Source organism: Lutra lutra, chromosome 4 (assembly GCF_902655055.1).
Source record: "Lutra lutra chromosome 4, mLutLut1.2, whole genome shotgun sequence".
NCBI classification, from domain to species: Eukaryota; Metazoa; Chordata; class Mammalia; order Carnivora; family Mustelidae; genus Lutra; species Lutra lutra.
The window spans coordinates 89791187-89809605 of record NC_062281.1 but is presented as its reverse complement, the minus strand read 5'-3'; the positions used below and the strand labels follow the sequence as shown (position 1 = coordinate 89809605).

At 42.5% G+C, this 18419-nt stretch overlaps 1 protein-coding gene across 1 annotated transcript in view; it reads left to right on the top strand.

Moving 5' to 3' along the window:
• Positions 1-16835, top strand: part of SNX27 (sorting nexin 27) — a 65934-nt gene extending 49099 nt beyond the window's left edge. The window contains 7 exon segments of the mRNA XM_047726460.1: positions 1519-1556; positions 1558-1683; positions 3652-3741; positions 11104-11253; positions 11561-11689; positions 12128-12187; positions 13033-16835. Coding sequence (XP_047582416.1) covers positions 1519-1556; positions 1558-1683; positions 3652-3741; positions 11104-11253; positions 11561-11689; positions 12128-12187; positions 13033-13080 — 641 coding nt within the window. The 3' untranslated portion in view covers positions 13081-16835.
• The last annotated feature ends 1584 nt before the right edge of the window (positions 16836-18419 follow it).

Genomic DNA, 18419 nt, shown 5'->3' with positions numbered 1-18419 from the left:
TCGATCCTGGGGCTCCAGGATCATGACCTGAGTCAAAGGCAGTCACTTAACCAACTGAGCCACCCCGGTGCCGAGTGCTTGCTGATGATGACATAGATGTCCTACAGTTTATGGGTCTTTCTACATCATATATATATGGGGCTAAGGCCAGAAATGACAGGTAATACTGATTTTTCCCACCTTCCTCCTCCAGAAAGGGGGAGAGTTTGGTAGGTTTGGGTCGCCTTGCCATCCCTGGTCGAGGTATAACAAGGTCAATTCCCCCTGAAGCAGCTATCTCCTTATTATTCTTCATCTTCCCAACTCCGTGTGGTCTAACTAGGCAGATATAAATGTTGCAGGGGATTGCTAGGGAACCAGGGCACTTGGATTCTAATCTTACTATTTTTTTTTCTAAAGTTTAGTTAACAAATAAAATGGGAAATATAAGATCTGTCTTTTTGCAGTGTTAGAAAGTCAGGTAAACATCAAGAGAAGAAAAGTCTGAACCTTTCCAAAGAAAAGTAACGTAGAAATTAAACACGATAGTGTTTTATCCTGTTGTGCCTTGTTAGGAAGAGGAAGAAACATTACTGGGAAGACGCTTTTCACTTTGATGGATGTCTTAGAGTAGAGAGAGGCTTTCAGTTCTTAACAATAGAAGCAGTTGGGATGCCTGGGTGGCTCAGTTGGTTAAGCAGCTGCCTTCGGCTCGGGTCATGATCCCAGCGTCCTGGGATCAAGTCCCACATCAGGCTCCTTGCTCATCAGGGAGCCTGCTTCTCCCTCTGCCTCTGCCTGCCATTCTGTCTGCCTGTGCTTGCTCTCTCTCCCTCTCTCTCTCTGACAAATAAATAAATAAAATCTTTAAAAAACAAACAAACAAAAACAATAGAAGCAGTTCATTGAGAATTGCCGCATGGGAAACTCTGAATGTACCATAGCTGGGTGGGTAAGGCTTGCTTTGAAGATGTTCCGTGGACATTGCTGTAACTTCCCAGATAATGGATAAGATAGTTTGAGTTTGGAATAAATGCTGTCTGCACAGTCAACATGTTAACTCAAGGGCATGCCATACAAGTGATTTCTGTCAGTTTGAGGCTCGATTGGCCATAGTCATAGTTAGAAGGGATAGATTTGGCTAGAGAAATGGTTATTTTGTGGTCTCATACCAGAGCTCCTTGATGGTTGTAAACCAGTATTCTGGTTAAGGATAGCCTGCCACTCTTTTTTTTTTTTTTTTAAAGATTTTATTTATTTATTTGACAGAGATCACAAGCAGGCAGAGAGGCAGGCAGAGAGAGAGAGGAGGAAGCAGGCTCCCCGCTGAGCAGAGAACCTGATGCGGGGCTCAATTCCAGGACCCTGGGATCATGACCCGAGCCGAAGGCAGACGCTTAACAACTGAGCCACCCAGGCGCCCCTAGCCTGCCACTCTTGATCTTACACAGTTGTCCTGAGGAAATTCCTTATGTATCTTTTCACTTCAGCTTTCTTTCTTTCCTTTTTTTTTTTTTTTTTTTTTGGCTTTCTCTTCAGTACGTAAGCTGGCACCTAATGAATTTCCTCATAAACTCTAAGGTCCAGAATTACACATCAGCTGTGCCAGGCACCTGCCTAACCATTCGAAAGTGGCTTTTTACCACAGAAGAAGAAATCCTCTTAAATGACAATGACCTTGCTGTTACCTACTTTTTTCATCAGGTAGGTGAATTGATCTTCCCGGAAAGGCCTGATTTCTTTTTCTGCTTATATGTAGTATGTAATTTGCCAATCCAGTGTGAATTCTGGATAAACTGCTTTGCCTCCTGGATCTTAGTTAAGATATATTTTTAAAATGTTCTATCATGGGGCAGCTGGTTGACTCAGTCAGTTGAAGATGGTAACTCTTGATATTCAGGTTGTGAGTTCGAGCCCCATGTTGGATGTAGAGATTACTTTAAAAAAAAAGTCTTTTTAAAAAGTTAAAAAAATAAATGTTCTATCCCATTTAACTGAAGATAATTAAGTTAAAGAAGTAAAGATGTCCTGGAGTTAAGATAAATTTATTATTACTTTTTTAAACAACAAGAAATGAACATATATGGCTATGTACCTATTAAAAAACTTTTCATCAAATTACACATACAGAGTTAAAGCTCAAATAGTTCTACAAAGGTTATTGTGAAAATATCAGTTACTTCATTTACATTTATCTCTGCCTCTCTTAGACAACCATTTTCACCCCTCCTTTACCTTTTGTTTTTTGTTTTGTTTTATATTTACTCCTATATCTCTGTTATGACTTAGTTATATTCCCATACTTGAATTTTCAGATTCAAGCAGTATCTCTCAGTTTCCCACTATAGAAGATGAGACTCTCGCTCCATTTCTCCTGCATTCCCACTGCATACCCCTGCATACGCATATCAAGCATACTTTGCTAGGTGACAGAGCTGGAAATTAAACTAGTTTCTTGACTTCAACTCTGAACTCATTGTGTTATGTAAATATTTTCCCTTAAATGGCTATGGGGAATGATTTTTGCCTTAAAGAAATCAGCAGTCTTCTGGTGAAGGTTTAAGTGGCCCCAGGCTGGTGCCTACAAAAGTCATCCTTATAGCAAATCACTGAGGTTGGATTCTAATGCCCTGGACAAGTGATTATTTGTTCTTTTCCCTCCTTTTTTTCCTCTCCCAAGATGAATATTCCCTTCTCTTAGATTTTTAAAGTTTTTCTAGGGTAGAAATGAGGTTGTTTCAGATAGCTGCACCAGGAGTAGTTGAGAGTAAGCACTTATATTTAAGTACCTTCATGCATGTATTAAGTTCTGTTGGGGATTTCTCTCCATGTATGGTCTTAGATTTATCACTTCCTGTCTTCCAGTTGCTACCACCCTAGCTTACAGTCTTGTTTCAATTCATGCTTAAAGTACCATAACATCATCAGTCTCCCTTATTTCATTCCTCTTTGTAGCTTGGTTCATTTGGCACTCATGTCTGTCTTTTAAAAATAACACAAATTTTTATTGCTTATTTTAGCTCCAGTAGTCCTTAGAGCTGTCCTTAACTCTAAATTTCTGTGCCTGTTTTCTGGGGTCCTTCATAATCTGTTAACTTACCCATCCAGCATTATATTTTATTGTCCCCTGACATGTACCCTTTATTTAAATCAGGCAGATCTGTCTCCTGAATATTTAAGCTCAGATGCATTCCTGTTTCCTGACTTCCATTTGTAGTTTTTTCTGTTCATCCTAACATTCGGGGTCCAACCAAGGCTTCCCTGATAATTATAATTAGCAAAAAACTCTGCTGTTCTTACTGTGTATCACTTAATATCTATACCATACATCTTTGCTACTTCATTGTTACCTTTAACAATTATATACTATCTTTCAGTGTTCTCTAATTGCTTCAACCTGTATAAATGAACTGCAATTTAAATCTCTTAACAGGAGAAACAAGATCCCTCATGTGCCTAGAACAATTCTGAGTACATACTGGGCACTCTTTAAATGCTACTTTATTCCAATAAATATATCCTTGTGGCAGAGTTCACTGGTGATGATGATGATGGTTCAAATGGATAAGAGTTATTCTGAAAACGCAATCTCTATCTCTGTACTTTTGTCACGAATGTGCTTGATAATGACTTTGATGCTTCCTTTCTTCCCTTCCCTTGTTTTGGTGACAGGCTGTTGATGATGTGAAAAAAGGTTACATCAAAGCAGAGGAAAAGTCCTACCAATTACAGAAGCTGTATGAACAAAGGAAAATGGTCATGGTAGGTTTATGTCCCCATAATCTCTTTATATAAAATGCTCCTTCTTATCTCTTAAACTGTTATTCCAGTCATTTTTGAAGATGTTGCAGCTGGTCAGTGGCTTAATTAATTTAAAAAAAAAGGGGGATATAGACCTTCATGTAACTATGAGGGTCCTCCTTCATATTTGTTCCTCCGTTTAGCATATAAGAGGGTATTTTGCTATGTGTGGGTATTTAACATTATTATTGACAATAACCAAACAGTATTCTTTTTTTTTTTTTAATCTTTTATTTATTTATTTGACAGAAATCACAAGTAGGGCAGAGAGGCAGGCAGGAACAGAGAGAGAGGAGGAAGCAGGCTCCTCATGGAGCAGAGAGCCTGATGTGGGGTTCCATCCCAGGACCCTGGATCATGACCCGAGCTGAAGGCAGAGGCTTTAACCCCCTGAGCCACCCAGGCGCCCCCCAACAGTAATTCTTGTTTGATAAAAATTCTGAAACAAAGGATGTGCAAAACATTTAATAGTAAATATCAGTCTCAAAGAGTGATATTAGATTTTTAACACTAGAATTTTTTTATTTGGCTCCGGTTATGATCTCAGGGTCGTGAGATCAAGCCTTGCATAGGGCTCTGCACCCAGCGGGGTGGCTGCTTGAGATCGTTTCTCTTCCCTCTCCCTCTGACCCTCCTCAGCCGCCTGCATGCTCATGTGCGTGGGCTCCCTCTCTCAGATAAATGTTTTTGTGGGTGGTTGAGTTTTTAAAGCTTTTATTTATTATTTGACAGAGAGATAGACAGCGTAACTAGGCAGAGTGGCAGCAGAGGGAGAAGGAGAAGTAGGCTCCTCTCCACTGAGCAGGGAGCCCACATGAGGCTCAATCCCAGGACCCTGGAATCATGACCTGAGCCAAAGGCAGCTGCTTAACTGAGCCGCCCAGGCACCCCTCAAATAAATGTTTTTAAAATTATTTATTTGTGATTTAGCAATTGGAAAATTATTTGTTTTTATAATTTCCTTCTCTGCAGTGGGCTTAAAAATGTATGCTCAGTGGTGCCTTTTGTTAGTGTGATATCTTGGAGCTGTGCTGTTTGATCAATAGCTGCTAGCCTCATGTAGCTATTTGAAGGTTTAATTTTTAACTCATTTAAATATAATAAAATGTAAAATTTGAGTTCCTCAGGTGCACTGTTCTCATTGCAAGTGTGGGTGGACCCACATATGCTAGTACCTACCATGTTGGACAGCTCAGATACAAACATTATCATCATCACAGAAAGTTCTGTTAGAGAGGAGCTACCTACAGTATTCTTTACATGTTTTATTTTTTATTTATTTTAAAGATCTTATTTTTATTTATTTGACAGAGAGACAGTGAAAGCATGAAATAAGCTGGGGAGTGGCGAGGGAAAGCAGGCTTCCTGCAAAGCAGGGAGCCCGATGTGGGGTTCAGTCCCAAGAACCTGGGATCATGACCTGAGTCAAAGCCAGATGCTTAATAACTGAGCCACCCAGGCACCCCTCCTTAAATGTTTTAAAATGAGCTTTCAGTTTGCACCTGCCATAAATACTGGGATGGAAATTGTCAAAAGTAAAATTTGTAAAGAACGCTTATATAAAATTTCACTCATAGAATTTTAAAATTTCTTTTTTGCAAATTCAGATATTGTTGAAAGTTTTCCAATTACAGTTTTTCATGATTTCACTCAAGACAGTTACCACTTTGGTGATGATGCTGATAGGTCACTGAATTTCTTTTGTACTCTCTGTGTGTGCACTTTTTTCCTGAGGGAATATTCTCTTTCTAAACTAATCAGGTTGGAATAAGTATACAAACAAGTCAGCCATTGAACTCAGCCCATAATCTTATATCTAGCTGGGATAGTTATTTTATTGCTTATCTGACAAAAAGTAATAAATCTATTTGTCTTAGAAAACTGCCAGAGATCAGGGAACCATTTATCAGTGCTCTGCATACCAACAGGCTAAAATAGACAACACAAAAATCTTTTAAACAGAACTAATTCTTGGCAGAATTTTGGTAAAGGGAATTTTACTATGTGAGAAACAGGATATTCGACTTTGGGGCACCTGGGTAGCTCGGTTGAGTATCTGATTTCTGCTTAGGCCTTGGTCTTGGGGTCCTGTGTTTGAGCCAGCCCTCCCCCACCACCCCACCTCCAGGTTGTCAGGCTCTGTGCTCAATGAGGAGTCTGTTTCTCCCTCTCCCTCTGACGCTCCCCCTGCTCTTTTTCTCAAATAAATAAATAAAATCTTTAAAAAAAAAAAAAAAAAAACTCGATTTCTACCTGTTCTTTAGGATCATGGCATTGTCTTCTCTATATTAATTTATGATTCTGACCAACACATCTGCATCTTTTTGGTGAAAAGGAGCAAGTACTAAAGGACCATCATCCTCTGAAATAGTTATTTGCCTTTGCCAAAGGCAACAAATCAAAGTAATTTCATAAGGGCTTCTGATAATTCCAGTATGGAATACATATTGTTTCTTTGCACATGTAGTACTCCAGACACAATGTCTTCCATTTATGCATTCAACAACAAATATTTGTTGATTATCATTTGTGTGCCAGGCACAGTAGAAGGTGCTAAAAATATATGAATAGGTTTGGATTGTCCTATGGCAAAATATAAAAGATCTGAATCTAACAAGCTTGGTAATGTATTACAAAATTACTTTTAGACTCAAATTTGTATCTTGTAATCACTCAGTTAAGAACTGGAATATAGGGGGGATTGGGTGGCTCAGTTGATTAAGCATCTAACTCTTGGGTTCAGCTCAGGTCATGATCTCAGGGTCATGAGATGGAGCCCTCTGTGGGTTCCTTTGCTTAGGACTCTCACTCCCTCCGGGTCTGCCCCTCCCTCCCAGCTTTCCTGTGTGTGTGCTTTCTCTCTCTCTCCCTCCCTTCCTCAAATAAAGAAATGAATCTTAAACAACAACAACAAACCTTGAGTACAGTTGATCCCTTTGGATCATTGGAATTGAGTATAAGATATGTTTAAACGTTAATGGAATTCTGTTGTCTTAAAAACCTAACGCCACAAGCAAGTACTAGCCCTATAATATTGCAACTAGATTTTATTTTTTTTATTTTTTTTTTAAAGATTTTATTTATTTATTTGACAGAGAGAGATCACAAGTAGACGGAGAGGCAGGCAGAGAGAGAGAGAGAGGGAAGCAGGCTCCCTGCTGAGCAGAGAGCCCGATGCGGGCCTCGATCCCAGGACCCTGAGATCATGACCTGAGCCGAAGGCAGCGGCTTAACCCACTGAGCCACCCAGGCGCCCCGCAACTAGATTTTAAATAAAGTCCCACCAAAGTTTGAAAAGTGTGAATTTTATTCAAGTATAATTTCATGAATTCAAGTATTAGTGTTCAAAGAAATTAGCCTACCCAGTGGTCGTGTTCAGTACATTGAATCTTCCAACTGGGATGGGCCCTTCTGAGCTTATGTGTCTTGATAGTAACTTAATATGGTTGATTGCCTGGGGCGCCTGGGTGGCTCAGTGGGTTAAAGCCTCTGCCTTCGGCTCAGGTCATGATCCCAGGGTCCTGGGATCGAGCCCCACGTCAGGCTCTCTGCTCGGCCGGGAGCCTGCTTCCTTCTCTCTCTCTGCCTGTCTCTCTGCCTATTTGTGATCTCTATCTGTCAAATGAATAAATAAAGAAATCTTTAAAAAAAAAAATATGGTTGATTGTCCCAAGATTAGGCCACATCACTACTATTAGTTGCCAAATCACTGTGAGACCTTCAACAAACTTCAAAGTTTTAGTTTCTTTTCTATAAAATGGGAATATTTGGATTGCCAGTTATTAAGTACACTCCTGACTCCAAAATTCTTAAACATTCTGTAAGTTCCCTTATTTTCCAAATACAGAGGACAGCTCATATCTTTATACTTTGGCAAATCTAGGAGTGTAGAAATTTAAAGTTGAGAAATACTACCTGACCTGAGAATCTCCGAAAACCTTATATTTCCCACATGACACTTAACCTCTGTCATCACACCAAGGCCACAGGTGCCCTTGGTTTCCATTCAGGCTATTTTCAGAACTTAATGCCATTAGAAAGTCCCCTGAAGGTCCTTTGCTTTCAGTGACTGCATTCTTAAATATGGAGGGATAAATGAGCATTTTGATTTGAAGGTGAGAGAGGGGGGCACATATAGTGTCCCGGTACTGTCCTAGGCACAATATGTACATTCTCATTTCCTCCTTATAACCATGGAGGTGTATGGAGAAGTGGAGTCTGATTCTTACTAATATTACTTAGCTTGTCAGAAGTGGAACTAGAATTTGGACCTATTTCAGCCTGGCTTCAAAGTGTATGTTTTTCCCTATAGCAGGGCAAAGAAGCTGGCAACAGTGTCTTTTATTTCCAGATGGCAGAGGCGAAGCCCCCAGGCAGAGTGACTTACACAAAGTCACAGAAAGAGAGTTTAGGGTATGCACAGCTCCAGGCTTCATCTGCTGTCTTTTCCTATTCCCTCCCTTTGTCTACACGTTTCTCTTTTTAATAAAATAAACTCCCTATTAGAAATATGGCAGAAATATTTTTAAAACAGTAGTGGTGTCTCTCAAAGAGAGGTCTCAGCAGCTGTGTTACATGTAAGGCTCTTTTGGTAAAGGACATGAGCAGAACCAATCCCAATGCTGCGTGACACCTTCCAGCATTTACAGAAGTTCTAAGCACCTTTGAGCAGAATTTGCTGCTTACTGGGCTTGCGGACTCCCCCATGACTGTGTTAGGAGGATGCCGTGGATTGAGCGCTTGCAGGCTTGCAGGGCACTCTTATTTTTCCCTTTAATACTTTAGGAAATTTCAAATATGTAAAGAAGTTGGAAGAATCGTACATTTAGCCTCCATGTACTCGTTACCCAGTTCCAGCAACCTTCCACTTTTCTGCCGTTCATGTTTCATCTGTCTCACGCATAGGCTTTCTTCCCCTGGAGTTTTTTTTTTTTTTTTTTTTTAAGATTTTATTTATTTATTTGACACACAGAGAAATCACAAGTAGGCAGAGAGGCAGGCAGAGAGAGAGGGGGAAGCAAGCCCTCCGCTGAGCAGAGAGCCTGATGAGACACTCAATCCCAGGACCCTGAGATCATGACCTGAGCCGAAGGCAGAGGCTTAACCCACTGAGCCACCCAGGTGCCCTCCCCTGGAGTTTTTAAGAGTAATATATAGAAATAATTAATAAATAAATAAAAATAAATACATAAAAAATAAAATTTAAAAAAAGAAAAAAAGGAGTAATATATACATCATTTCACAGGGCATTCCTGAGAGGGAAAATAGTTGAGCCCTCTGGCTAAGGATAATGGAGCCTTTAAAATTATTTTTTAAGCTGTCATTTATTGAATACCTAATTATGTACTGTGTACTATGCTAAATACTTTAATGGTCACAAATAACTGTGTGATGTAGGTGCTATTACTATATCCCTTTTCACAGGAGAGGAAACTAAGGCTCCTGGGATTTAGTAATTTGCTGGAGTTCAAGTACCTTGCCCAAGGTCACATAGTTAGGAAGTGATGGAGCCAGGATTCAAGCACAGGGTAGTCTGGGCCCAGGCTCTTGACTTCTCTTTGTACTGCTTCCTGTCCCAACCTTTGTTTCTGCTTAAAATCTCAGAATAGTTTTATTCCATGGCACTGCCTGTCTTTTTTTTTTTTTTATTTTTTTAAGATTTTATTTATTTATTTGACAGAGAGAAATCACAAGTAAGCAGAGGGGCAGGCAGAGAGAGAGGAGGAAGCAGGCTCCCTGCTGAGCAGAAAGCCCAATGTGGGGCTCGAACCCAGGACCTGGGATCATGACCTGAGCCGAAGGCAGCGGCTTAACCCACTGAGCCACCCAGGCGCCCCCTGCCTGTCTTATATACCAAAGTTTAGTGGCCAGAGATATCTTTTTGCTCATAGTGCTAATGGCAGGGCCAGGCAGTATCTACTTTTATCCCTAGTACAGGAAGGATGATGAAATAGGGGGATGGAGTAAGGTGATAAAAGGAAGGAGAAATGAGAAAAGAAAAATGCAAATCAGATATTGTGGCACTTCCTGTCGCTGTGTTCTTGCTGTCATTTTATAATTTTTCCTCTTTGAAGTTGCCATTATTTTACCTAAACAGAAATAAATACAAAGTATGGAAGGGAGCATGTATTTGATTTTATTTCTGTGGGCCTTAAAGTCTTCCCAGACAGTCTCTGGGGCAGTAGCGATGGTCTTGGGTGCCGTTCATTGGTACCAGAACTACAGGTTGCTCAGGGCCCTTTTTGTGCCTAGGCCCCTTTGTCTCTTCTCTCTTAGGCAGAAGGTGACTAGCTGATCTAGTGCAGATCAGCTAGTGTGCTGTGCCTTTGTCTTCCTTCCAGCACTCCCTGCATGTCCCCAGTGTGATCCTTTCTGTGTGTGGGGACTCAAGGATCTTTGCTTATTTTCTAGTTAGTCCCTGAGAGGAAACTGGGTCAGAGTCCATGCATCTTTTTTTTTTTTTAAATCATCTTTTCCCTATTTCTCTTCTATTCTCCTTCCCACTCATCTTTTACTCTCCCCTCCAAACTCAAAATAGTGAGTTCAATGAAAGAGAAGCCAGTCTTTATTGTAGAGGGGAAAGGACAAAGAGCTGAGTTGGGAGTCCTTTCTGAGTCAGTCTTGTAGCACTGTACCTTGGAGGTTGTATATGCCACTCGTTTGGTCCACGTGCTTTTTAAGGAGGCATAGGTACTGGAGACCGGGGGATGGTGGCGCTGATATGGGGACTAGTTGGCAACAGAGAAAGGACCAGTGGCCAAGAAATTAAACATGGCTTCTAGTCTTGACTGTCCCACCTGTGATCTTAAGGAAGTCTCCTGTGGGAGACTCTGGGTCTAGCTTTAACAGTCTCTCTCAGCTTCAACATGTTATGAATATGAGATTTGGGGTAGCTTATTCCTCCTCATGGAGGTCCTTATAACTTTTGATTTGGAAGGAGATATGAGCTCCCTTTCCTTAATCATGCAGATGGGTTTGATTCCCATCCCGGAGGCAAGTGAAAGGAGAGGCAGACTTAATGGCATTGTGAGTTGTGGCTCCATTTGTGTACCAGTGAGTTAGAGAAAGGAGGTGTGATTGGCGGTACGGAGGTGGAACAAAGAATCAGGAGCTGGAAGTGGAACAAAGAATTAGTTTGGGAGTCTGGCTCTTCTTAGTGCTGGGTGTGAGACCAGAGCATGGGCTTCAGGTTGCTGGGTGAGAGGATTCTCCTTGTTCTTTCTTGGGTGTCATACCAGCAGTTCTTCATGGTGGGTCAGTAAGTACCACAGTAACACTGTTTTTGCCTTCCCTTTTTTTTTTTTTTTTTTTTTTTTTTTTTAGTACCTCAACATGCTAAGGACTTGTGAGGGCTACAATGAAATCATCTTCCCCCACTGTGCCTGTGACTCCAGGAGGAAGGGACATGTCATCACAGCCATCAGCATCACGCACTTTAAACTGCATGCCTGCACTGAAGAAGGACAGCTGGAGGTGACAGTTCAGCATGGGGCTGCAGCTAGGAGCACTAGAGTTGACACTGTTGCTCACTTACTTGCTGGGGTTTATTAGGTCCTGTTGGGAGGGGAGATGAAATCAAAGCTCTTTTGATGGGGTAGGTAAATCAGCACTGGGTCCACACTAATCCTTACCTTCCTGGCTACTAACTCTGACTCTTCTGTCAAAGTCTTTTAAATGATCCAGACATCTCACTCCTTTCACTTCTGCTGTCTGGTTCAGAACCATCCTAGCTATACTCTCCAGCATTCTTGGATTTACACTCTTATTCTCGGTTGTTTAGAACCAGGTAATAGCGTTTGAATGGGACGAGATGCAGCGATGGGATACAGATGAAGAAGGAATGGCCTTCTGCTTTGAATATGCCCGAGGAGAGAAGAAGCCTCGATGGGTTAAAATCTTCACACCATACGTGAGTGGTAGACAGGGAAACAGTCTTGGGGAAAGTAGATTGCGTTTGAAGTTCTCAAGCTGAATGCATAAATGGGGAGAGCTGTAGAGGTAGCAGTTGTCTTTTGAACCCTAGAGCCCCAGGTGTCTTCCTGTCTTTCCTGGAGGACTAACTAGGATTGGCAGTTTCACATCCCATTTGACTCACAATTACCACTAGAAGGAGCCAGAGAATAGTAGATGAACCAGGCCTGGGGGTTTTTTGTTTGTTTTTGTTTTGTTTTGTTCATTTGGGTTGTTTGTTTGTTTGTTTGTTTGTTTGTTTTGGTGGTGCTTGCAGGTTTTTCCTCTAGGCTGAACAAGTTTGGGATGCGGTAAAGGAGGGCAGGAGTTCAAAGGCATGGCCCTGTGGTGCCTAATCTTGAGAAATTAGTGTTGCTATTTTGTTTTTGTTTTTCAGTTTAATTACATGCATGAATGCTTCGAGAGGGTGTTCTGTGAGCTCAAGTGGAGAAAAGAGGTAATTCTAAACAATCTTGAATTGACTTTTTCATCTCTTTGTTTAAAATGATAGGAATATTAGAGACTGTTTATTCTTCTAGAGAGGTTATTCTTTCAGGCTTTGGATGCTGAATGGACTGTGCAAAAGAAGCCCTGCTTCCTCCCTTGTCTAGTGGGTAGCCATTGGCTGTCAGCTGTTCCATCTCCCATGACTTCCTGGACCCTCCTCTGCTGTGGTTTTGTTTTTGTTTTTTAATCAAATTACTGCCCTTGTTGTTCCTGACCCAGAAGGGCAGCTGTCATCAGTTTTAGCCGTTCTGACTAGACAAGTCATGACAGAACCTGTCTGAGCTATCCAAGAGTGCGTGGTGTGGGAAGGTTCTGCTCCTGCTATACTGCTGTCTGAATATGCCAGTGCTGGAGCAGAATTTGGAAGATTCTGAATAATTAGCTACTGATTCTCAAAGACAATGTTTCTGAAGTTCAGAAGATAAAGTCAGGATTATAAAAATTTGTATTCTTGGTATAGTAGAAAGAACACTGGGCTCTGAGAATCAGTTCAGTATTTTCTCCCAGCTTTTTTCCTCCCTGCAATGTTGGGGAAATGAGCCTCCCTAGATCTCAGTTTTCCTGTCTTTTGTCATCTATAAAATGGGAAAGCTGAACCAGATAATTAATCTCTAAGCTTCTTTCTGGGTCTACACAGCTGTGCTTCTAGATGGGAAGTTATAGAAGAGGAGGAGGCCAATCAGATTGAGTCATGTAGCCATACATTTTTCTCCTCCTTTCTGAGGGTGGCTTCCAGGTGGGAGGAGATGCAGACACCTCAGGCTTCCCAGTAACTGTTCTCTGTTTTCCTTTCAGAACATTTTCCAGATGGCGAGGTCACAGCAGAGGGATGTGGCCACCTAGCCTTTCCTCATCTCCTCCTCTTCACCCTCATCCTCTCACCCCTTTCATCTCCTGTGTCAGACAGAGTAACCATTAACACAAAAGAAGAGAAAAAGGAAAAAAGTCATTATGTTTAAAAGCCCTAAACTAAATACTATTAATAATCCCTCTGAATTTCATGTCTCTGGAATTGAGCTGGTAGAGAACAACAGATTGGTCAGCACCAGGAGTCAGCTGAGTTAAGACAGGAAAATAAGCCCAACAATGCGCCAAAGGTATCTTTGTCCTTTCACCTGGGCCTCATACCAACAGACTCTCCTTGTACTATATTTTTAAAACTGGAATTATGAACTCCATCCATTTGCACTGTTCAGACATATATATGTATGTATGTAAAAATTATATATACACAAATTAGCTGCACGTATATACATATATATATTTCTTTTTAAATTTCATATTGATGGCAGTACCTTTTTTAGCTTGTGTTTTTACACACCTTTCACTAGAATTCATGACTTCTCTCTTGCTCTCTTTATTTTGAAACAAACTTTAAAAAGGAAAAAAAATATTTTACCAGGAAAATACCTCTCCTCATGAAGGACTCGAAAAGTTTACAACCTGCTTGGGTTTTTCCCCCCTTTTTTGTACTGAGTGAAGATTCTGGCTTATGGATTGCCGTAGAGTCTGAGGAGCAAGGAGCATAGTTTCTTTATCTTCCACGAGGCTGCTGGGGAGGAGAAAGAGATGTGTATCTCAAGGGCAGCAAGGCTTGCAGATCTGCAGGGAGAGTCTAAAGACTTGGTGTGGTCCTTGATTCCAAGACACCTTTCCTGGTCCATCTCGCTCTCCCACCCATGGCTTTCTAGCCACATTCTCATCTCCTTCTCACTTCCCGAGGGCCCCTTGAATGCTCTCCCTCCACTGGCCTAGAATAGAGGGGAGGGTCAGCTCAGGAGGTTGATGCTACAGGAACCTGAAACACTTCGTGGTTGTAATTTCCTATTTCCCGCCATTTCTGAAGCAGGCAGAGTATTAGGGACCAGAGTTAAAGCCAATACCTTTAGGCACAAAGATCGGACTTAGGGGAAAAGAAGGAAGAAATGCCCTAAGTACCTAAGCTTTTCCCTACCCATTCCTGACCAATAATCACCCATAACTGATTACGTTCTCCGTGACTTCCTTAAAGAGCCGTTTTGGGAAGAGGGCTCTGACGATATCCCCGAGGCCTTGGGGAAACTTGGAATGAGTCAGTGGTCTGTGCCAACCAAACCACTGCTCATCCAAGCCAGCTGAGGACCCAGGAAGAACCAGTAGGAATATGACTGATTTGAGTTGGATCTCAATTTTTAATGAAAAGGAGCCTGAAAGAAAACCTTTTTGTCCCTCAAAGAGTTCCTCATCTCACCTTGCAGTTTGAGCTTTTGAGACCTGAGAGCTGTATCCCAGGACCAGGTGGGGCAATACTCTCAGCCCCCGGCTCTAGAGATACTGCATTGGGGGTGTGAAGTTGGGCTCCCATGCAACCGAAGCACGTCTGTGAGCCTTCTTTTCTTTTTCCCTTCTCTACCTTCTAAACAGAAACCTCCATTGGGTGGCATCTTTTGCTTTGTCTAACTGGGAGGCAACCATACTTGGTTTAGTCAGTCTACTGAGCAGTGGTGGGTGGTTTGAAGTTTCTTTTTCGGTAACTTGTTTTTGCGGATCGTCGTGAGGCCACTTTTCTTTCCCTCTCACTCTGTTATCCTGGCAGCTGCTTGCCCCAGGACAGTGTGGGATCATACAGGATACCTGTCTTCCCTTCCCTTTTCCAAACATAGGTGGAATCACAGAACACAGACGTAGGGATGCTAAATGTTTTAAAGTTACAGAGAGTGATCCCTGGTTTGAAAGTTTTGATACACGATTAACTTCTTTTGGCTTAAATGAATTTAATAATGAGCCAAAGGACCCTAGAAAGAAGATAATGCTGATTCCCCACTCCAAGATGCTAAAGAGGCTTTCGGCTCCAGCTTTGTTCAAATTGTAAACATAGCAGCCGTTTGCCCACATTCCCTCAGAGTGCGAGAGGAATGAACAAATCTGGGGTCCATGCAGTATCCCAAATACTGACCTCCCATTGTGAGATGTGAGATGGTGGGGGGATGGATGCCCATAGGATAGAGGCCCCTTTGGTGGGGGGTGGATGCTGCTCTGGTCCCTTCGTAGCAGAGCATTCATTCACTTGGTGCTTTGGAGATGGGGTGAAGGCCCCATGGGTATTGCCCTGTGGGCAGAATCAAACAGCCCCTACTTGCGGCTATACCACTAACAAAGCACCCAGTTGCATCAAGGAGGGGGGGAAGGAGGGAGCTTCTGGAGGACAGCATCTTCCCCTCTTCCACCCACAGCAGGCCTCCTGGACCAGGGCAGAGGTCACTGTGGCTTCATAGGATCAAGCTCTTTTTTGCATGAAGCAGTGTTAGTGTGACACTCCTTTCCCCTGTTGCTCTGTACTTCCTAATCTCTGCTATCTTTCTTAGTTCTGGGTTGTGCCCAGGGAGCCTTCTGCCCAGTCTTCTTTTGCAGTTTGTCTCTGGGAAATGGAGGCACTTGCCCTCCTCTCTGCTTTGTCCCTGCAGAACCAGCAGGATCTTCCTGATCTGTTGTCCTCCCCTGTGCACTCAGTTTCTATCCTCTTTGGTAAAAGGTCAGAGTTTTGTATAGATCAGGAGAAAATGCAGGCCCTGAGAAACCTGTCCTTACAGAAAGGCTTCCTAGGGCCATGCTTTGGGCTCTCTGCTCTTTATATTTTTATTCTTCTCTTCCATTTTTCTGCCCTACCCTTGCCCTCAGCCTAAACTCAACCAGGTGTGTGCTCAGGGCAGCTCCTAGGCCTGGCCTTTTTCATCCTGTCATCACCCAGGCTGGTGGCTTTGGTTTTCTCCTCTTGTAGCTCCAAACCTAGTGCTTGGAGCAGTAGTACAGGGCATTGACAGGAGGGGACATCTCTCTCAGAATCTGCCAGCTTATGTCCTGGCTCCTAGAAGGCAGTTTTCCTCATGGAGACTGCATCCTGGTTGACCTGAAGTCTCCAGACCTGGAGGGACTACTGTGCCCCCTCCTCTCCATTGTGCTCTCTGGCTGGGTCAGTTCAGCATAGAGACCGTTTGGGCTGTTGGAGCCCAGGATACTGCTAGGTTCGCACACCAGATTGATTGTGTCCCATTAGCTTCCTTTTGAAAGGAGGACAATGCTGTTGATACTCAGAAGAGAGGCAGTGGGTTTGCTTCTTCAACTCCTGTCTTCCAGTTCCACCTCCTGCCTTCCTTTCCCTCTAACCCTGAGCACGTCATGCCAGGCCTCACTCATACCAGGACAGCAGCTTACTCCTCAGCAATAATCTCGAGTGTGGGGAATGTTTAGGGTTCTGGGGAAGGGCAGGAGCAAAGATGGGAGTGCTGTGGGCTGGAGGCACTTGGCCAACTGCTAAATTGGACACCAGTTTTATATCATGCCCCCTTTTTAAGCCAGTGAGCTGGGCTTCAGTTTTCCCCAGGCCATGCGTACTTTTAATTTATTTGAGAAACTCTAATTGTATTTTCACTGCAGTATCTTGTATTTTTTATTTGTGATTTGAGAAATGTGAAGAGAAAATACACAGACACATAATGGCTAACAGTGTTTCTTTCATTCCTTGTTCTAGAGCTAACCACTCTAAAATTGTTTGGTAATGTCACTTAGTGTAATTAATTGTAACATATTCTTTTAAATAAATTGATTTATTGATGAAACTAGTCTGTGCTTTCCTAGGCTACACATCCTTTGGGTTGTGTGGGAAGACGTGAAAAGGGATGAGATGGGAGTTAGAAAGGTCAGTCTGAAAAAAAGTAGTTAGAGGGCACTCTTTTGAGGGCAGGAGATAGAGAAGAGGAGAATGTGGCTCCTTTGAAAATGCCTCCTACTCCCTCAGATGTCAGAGTTGATTGTGCCAGCCCCCCGCCCCCCCAAATCCACGTAAGGCTCACAGGACCCCTCTCCCTCAGCCTTACTCAGAGCCTAGCAAAGCCTTTGGGACACATTTTAGCACTGTGTCTGTACCCCAGCAACATGATATTTCATTTTATAAATGCCTCAGGAGACTGGTCTGAATCTGAACCTAATAACAATAATAATAGTAATGCATAATAGTAGGCACTCTGGGTGGTTGTATTCCTTCTGCCCACACCCCTGAGAATAAAGGTGGTTGTGGATATACTTTGTTTTTACAGAGGAGTCTCAGGTGCTGTGACCTAATGACCTACTCCAAAGAAACCTGCTCCTCTCTGTACATTAGCTCCTGGCTGAATCTAGGGACAACAGTGTGGCCAGGAAAAGCCCTGGATAATTCTTCCAATGAAAAGCTCAGCATTTGTGTTAGGTCAGATATTTTTGTTATTTTTTTAAACCTGTTTTATCTTTATAACCCCTGACCATATGCTTTTGCTCCTTGATTGAAAGCTATAAAAGCAAGAGCTAGTGTGACATTTCTTTTGGCAGTTTAGGGAGAGACATTTGTTCTGGCTCTCGTTCACTCAGCCATCAGCATTAAATAATTGGAATCTGATAAATCTGATAATGGGCAAATAATTTATTTTTCTTTAACAAGGAAAGAATCGGTAGAGAAATAGTGGAATCCCAGAGCTAAATTACAGAAGTTTAAGTCGACAAATATTGATTGGCTATCTGCCTGCGCAGGGCACCCTGTTCCATACACAGCAGATACAAAGGAAAAGAGGCATTGTTCCCGCTTTTAGCCCAGCAGAGAACAGAGATTCATGAATGAGGGTACATGGCAGTGGAAGGTTGAAGTACCATAAGGTTTAGGAAGAAGAGGGAAGGAAAAAAAGACTTCTGGATGGAAGGGACGCCTGGGTGGCTCAGTTGGTTGGACGACTGCCTTCGGCTCAGGTCATGATCCCGTAGTCCCGGGATCGAGTCCCGCATCGGGCTCCCAGCTCCATGGGGAGTCTGCTTCTCCCTCTGACCTTCTCGCTCATGCTCTCTCACTGTCTCTCTCTCAAATAAATAAATAAAATCTTAAAAAAAAAAAAAAAAGACTTCTGGATGAAATCAACTAAGGAGGGGTGCCTGGGTGGCTCAGTGGGTTAAAGCCTCTGCCTTCAGCTCAGGTCATGATCCCAGGGTCCTGGGATAGAGCCCTGCATCGGGCTCTCTGCTCAGCAGGGAGCCTGCTTCCCTCTCTCTCTCTGCCTGCCTCTCTGTATACTTGTGATCTCTCTCTGTCAAATAAATAAAATCTTTAAAAAAAAAAAAAAAGTGGTGTTTAAGGTGAACCATGTAGGACAAGCAGGATTTCAATAAGAAGGTTTTTCCACAGA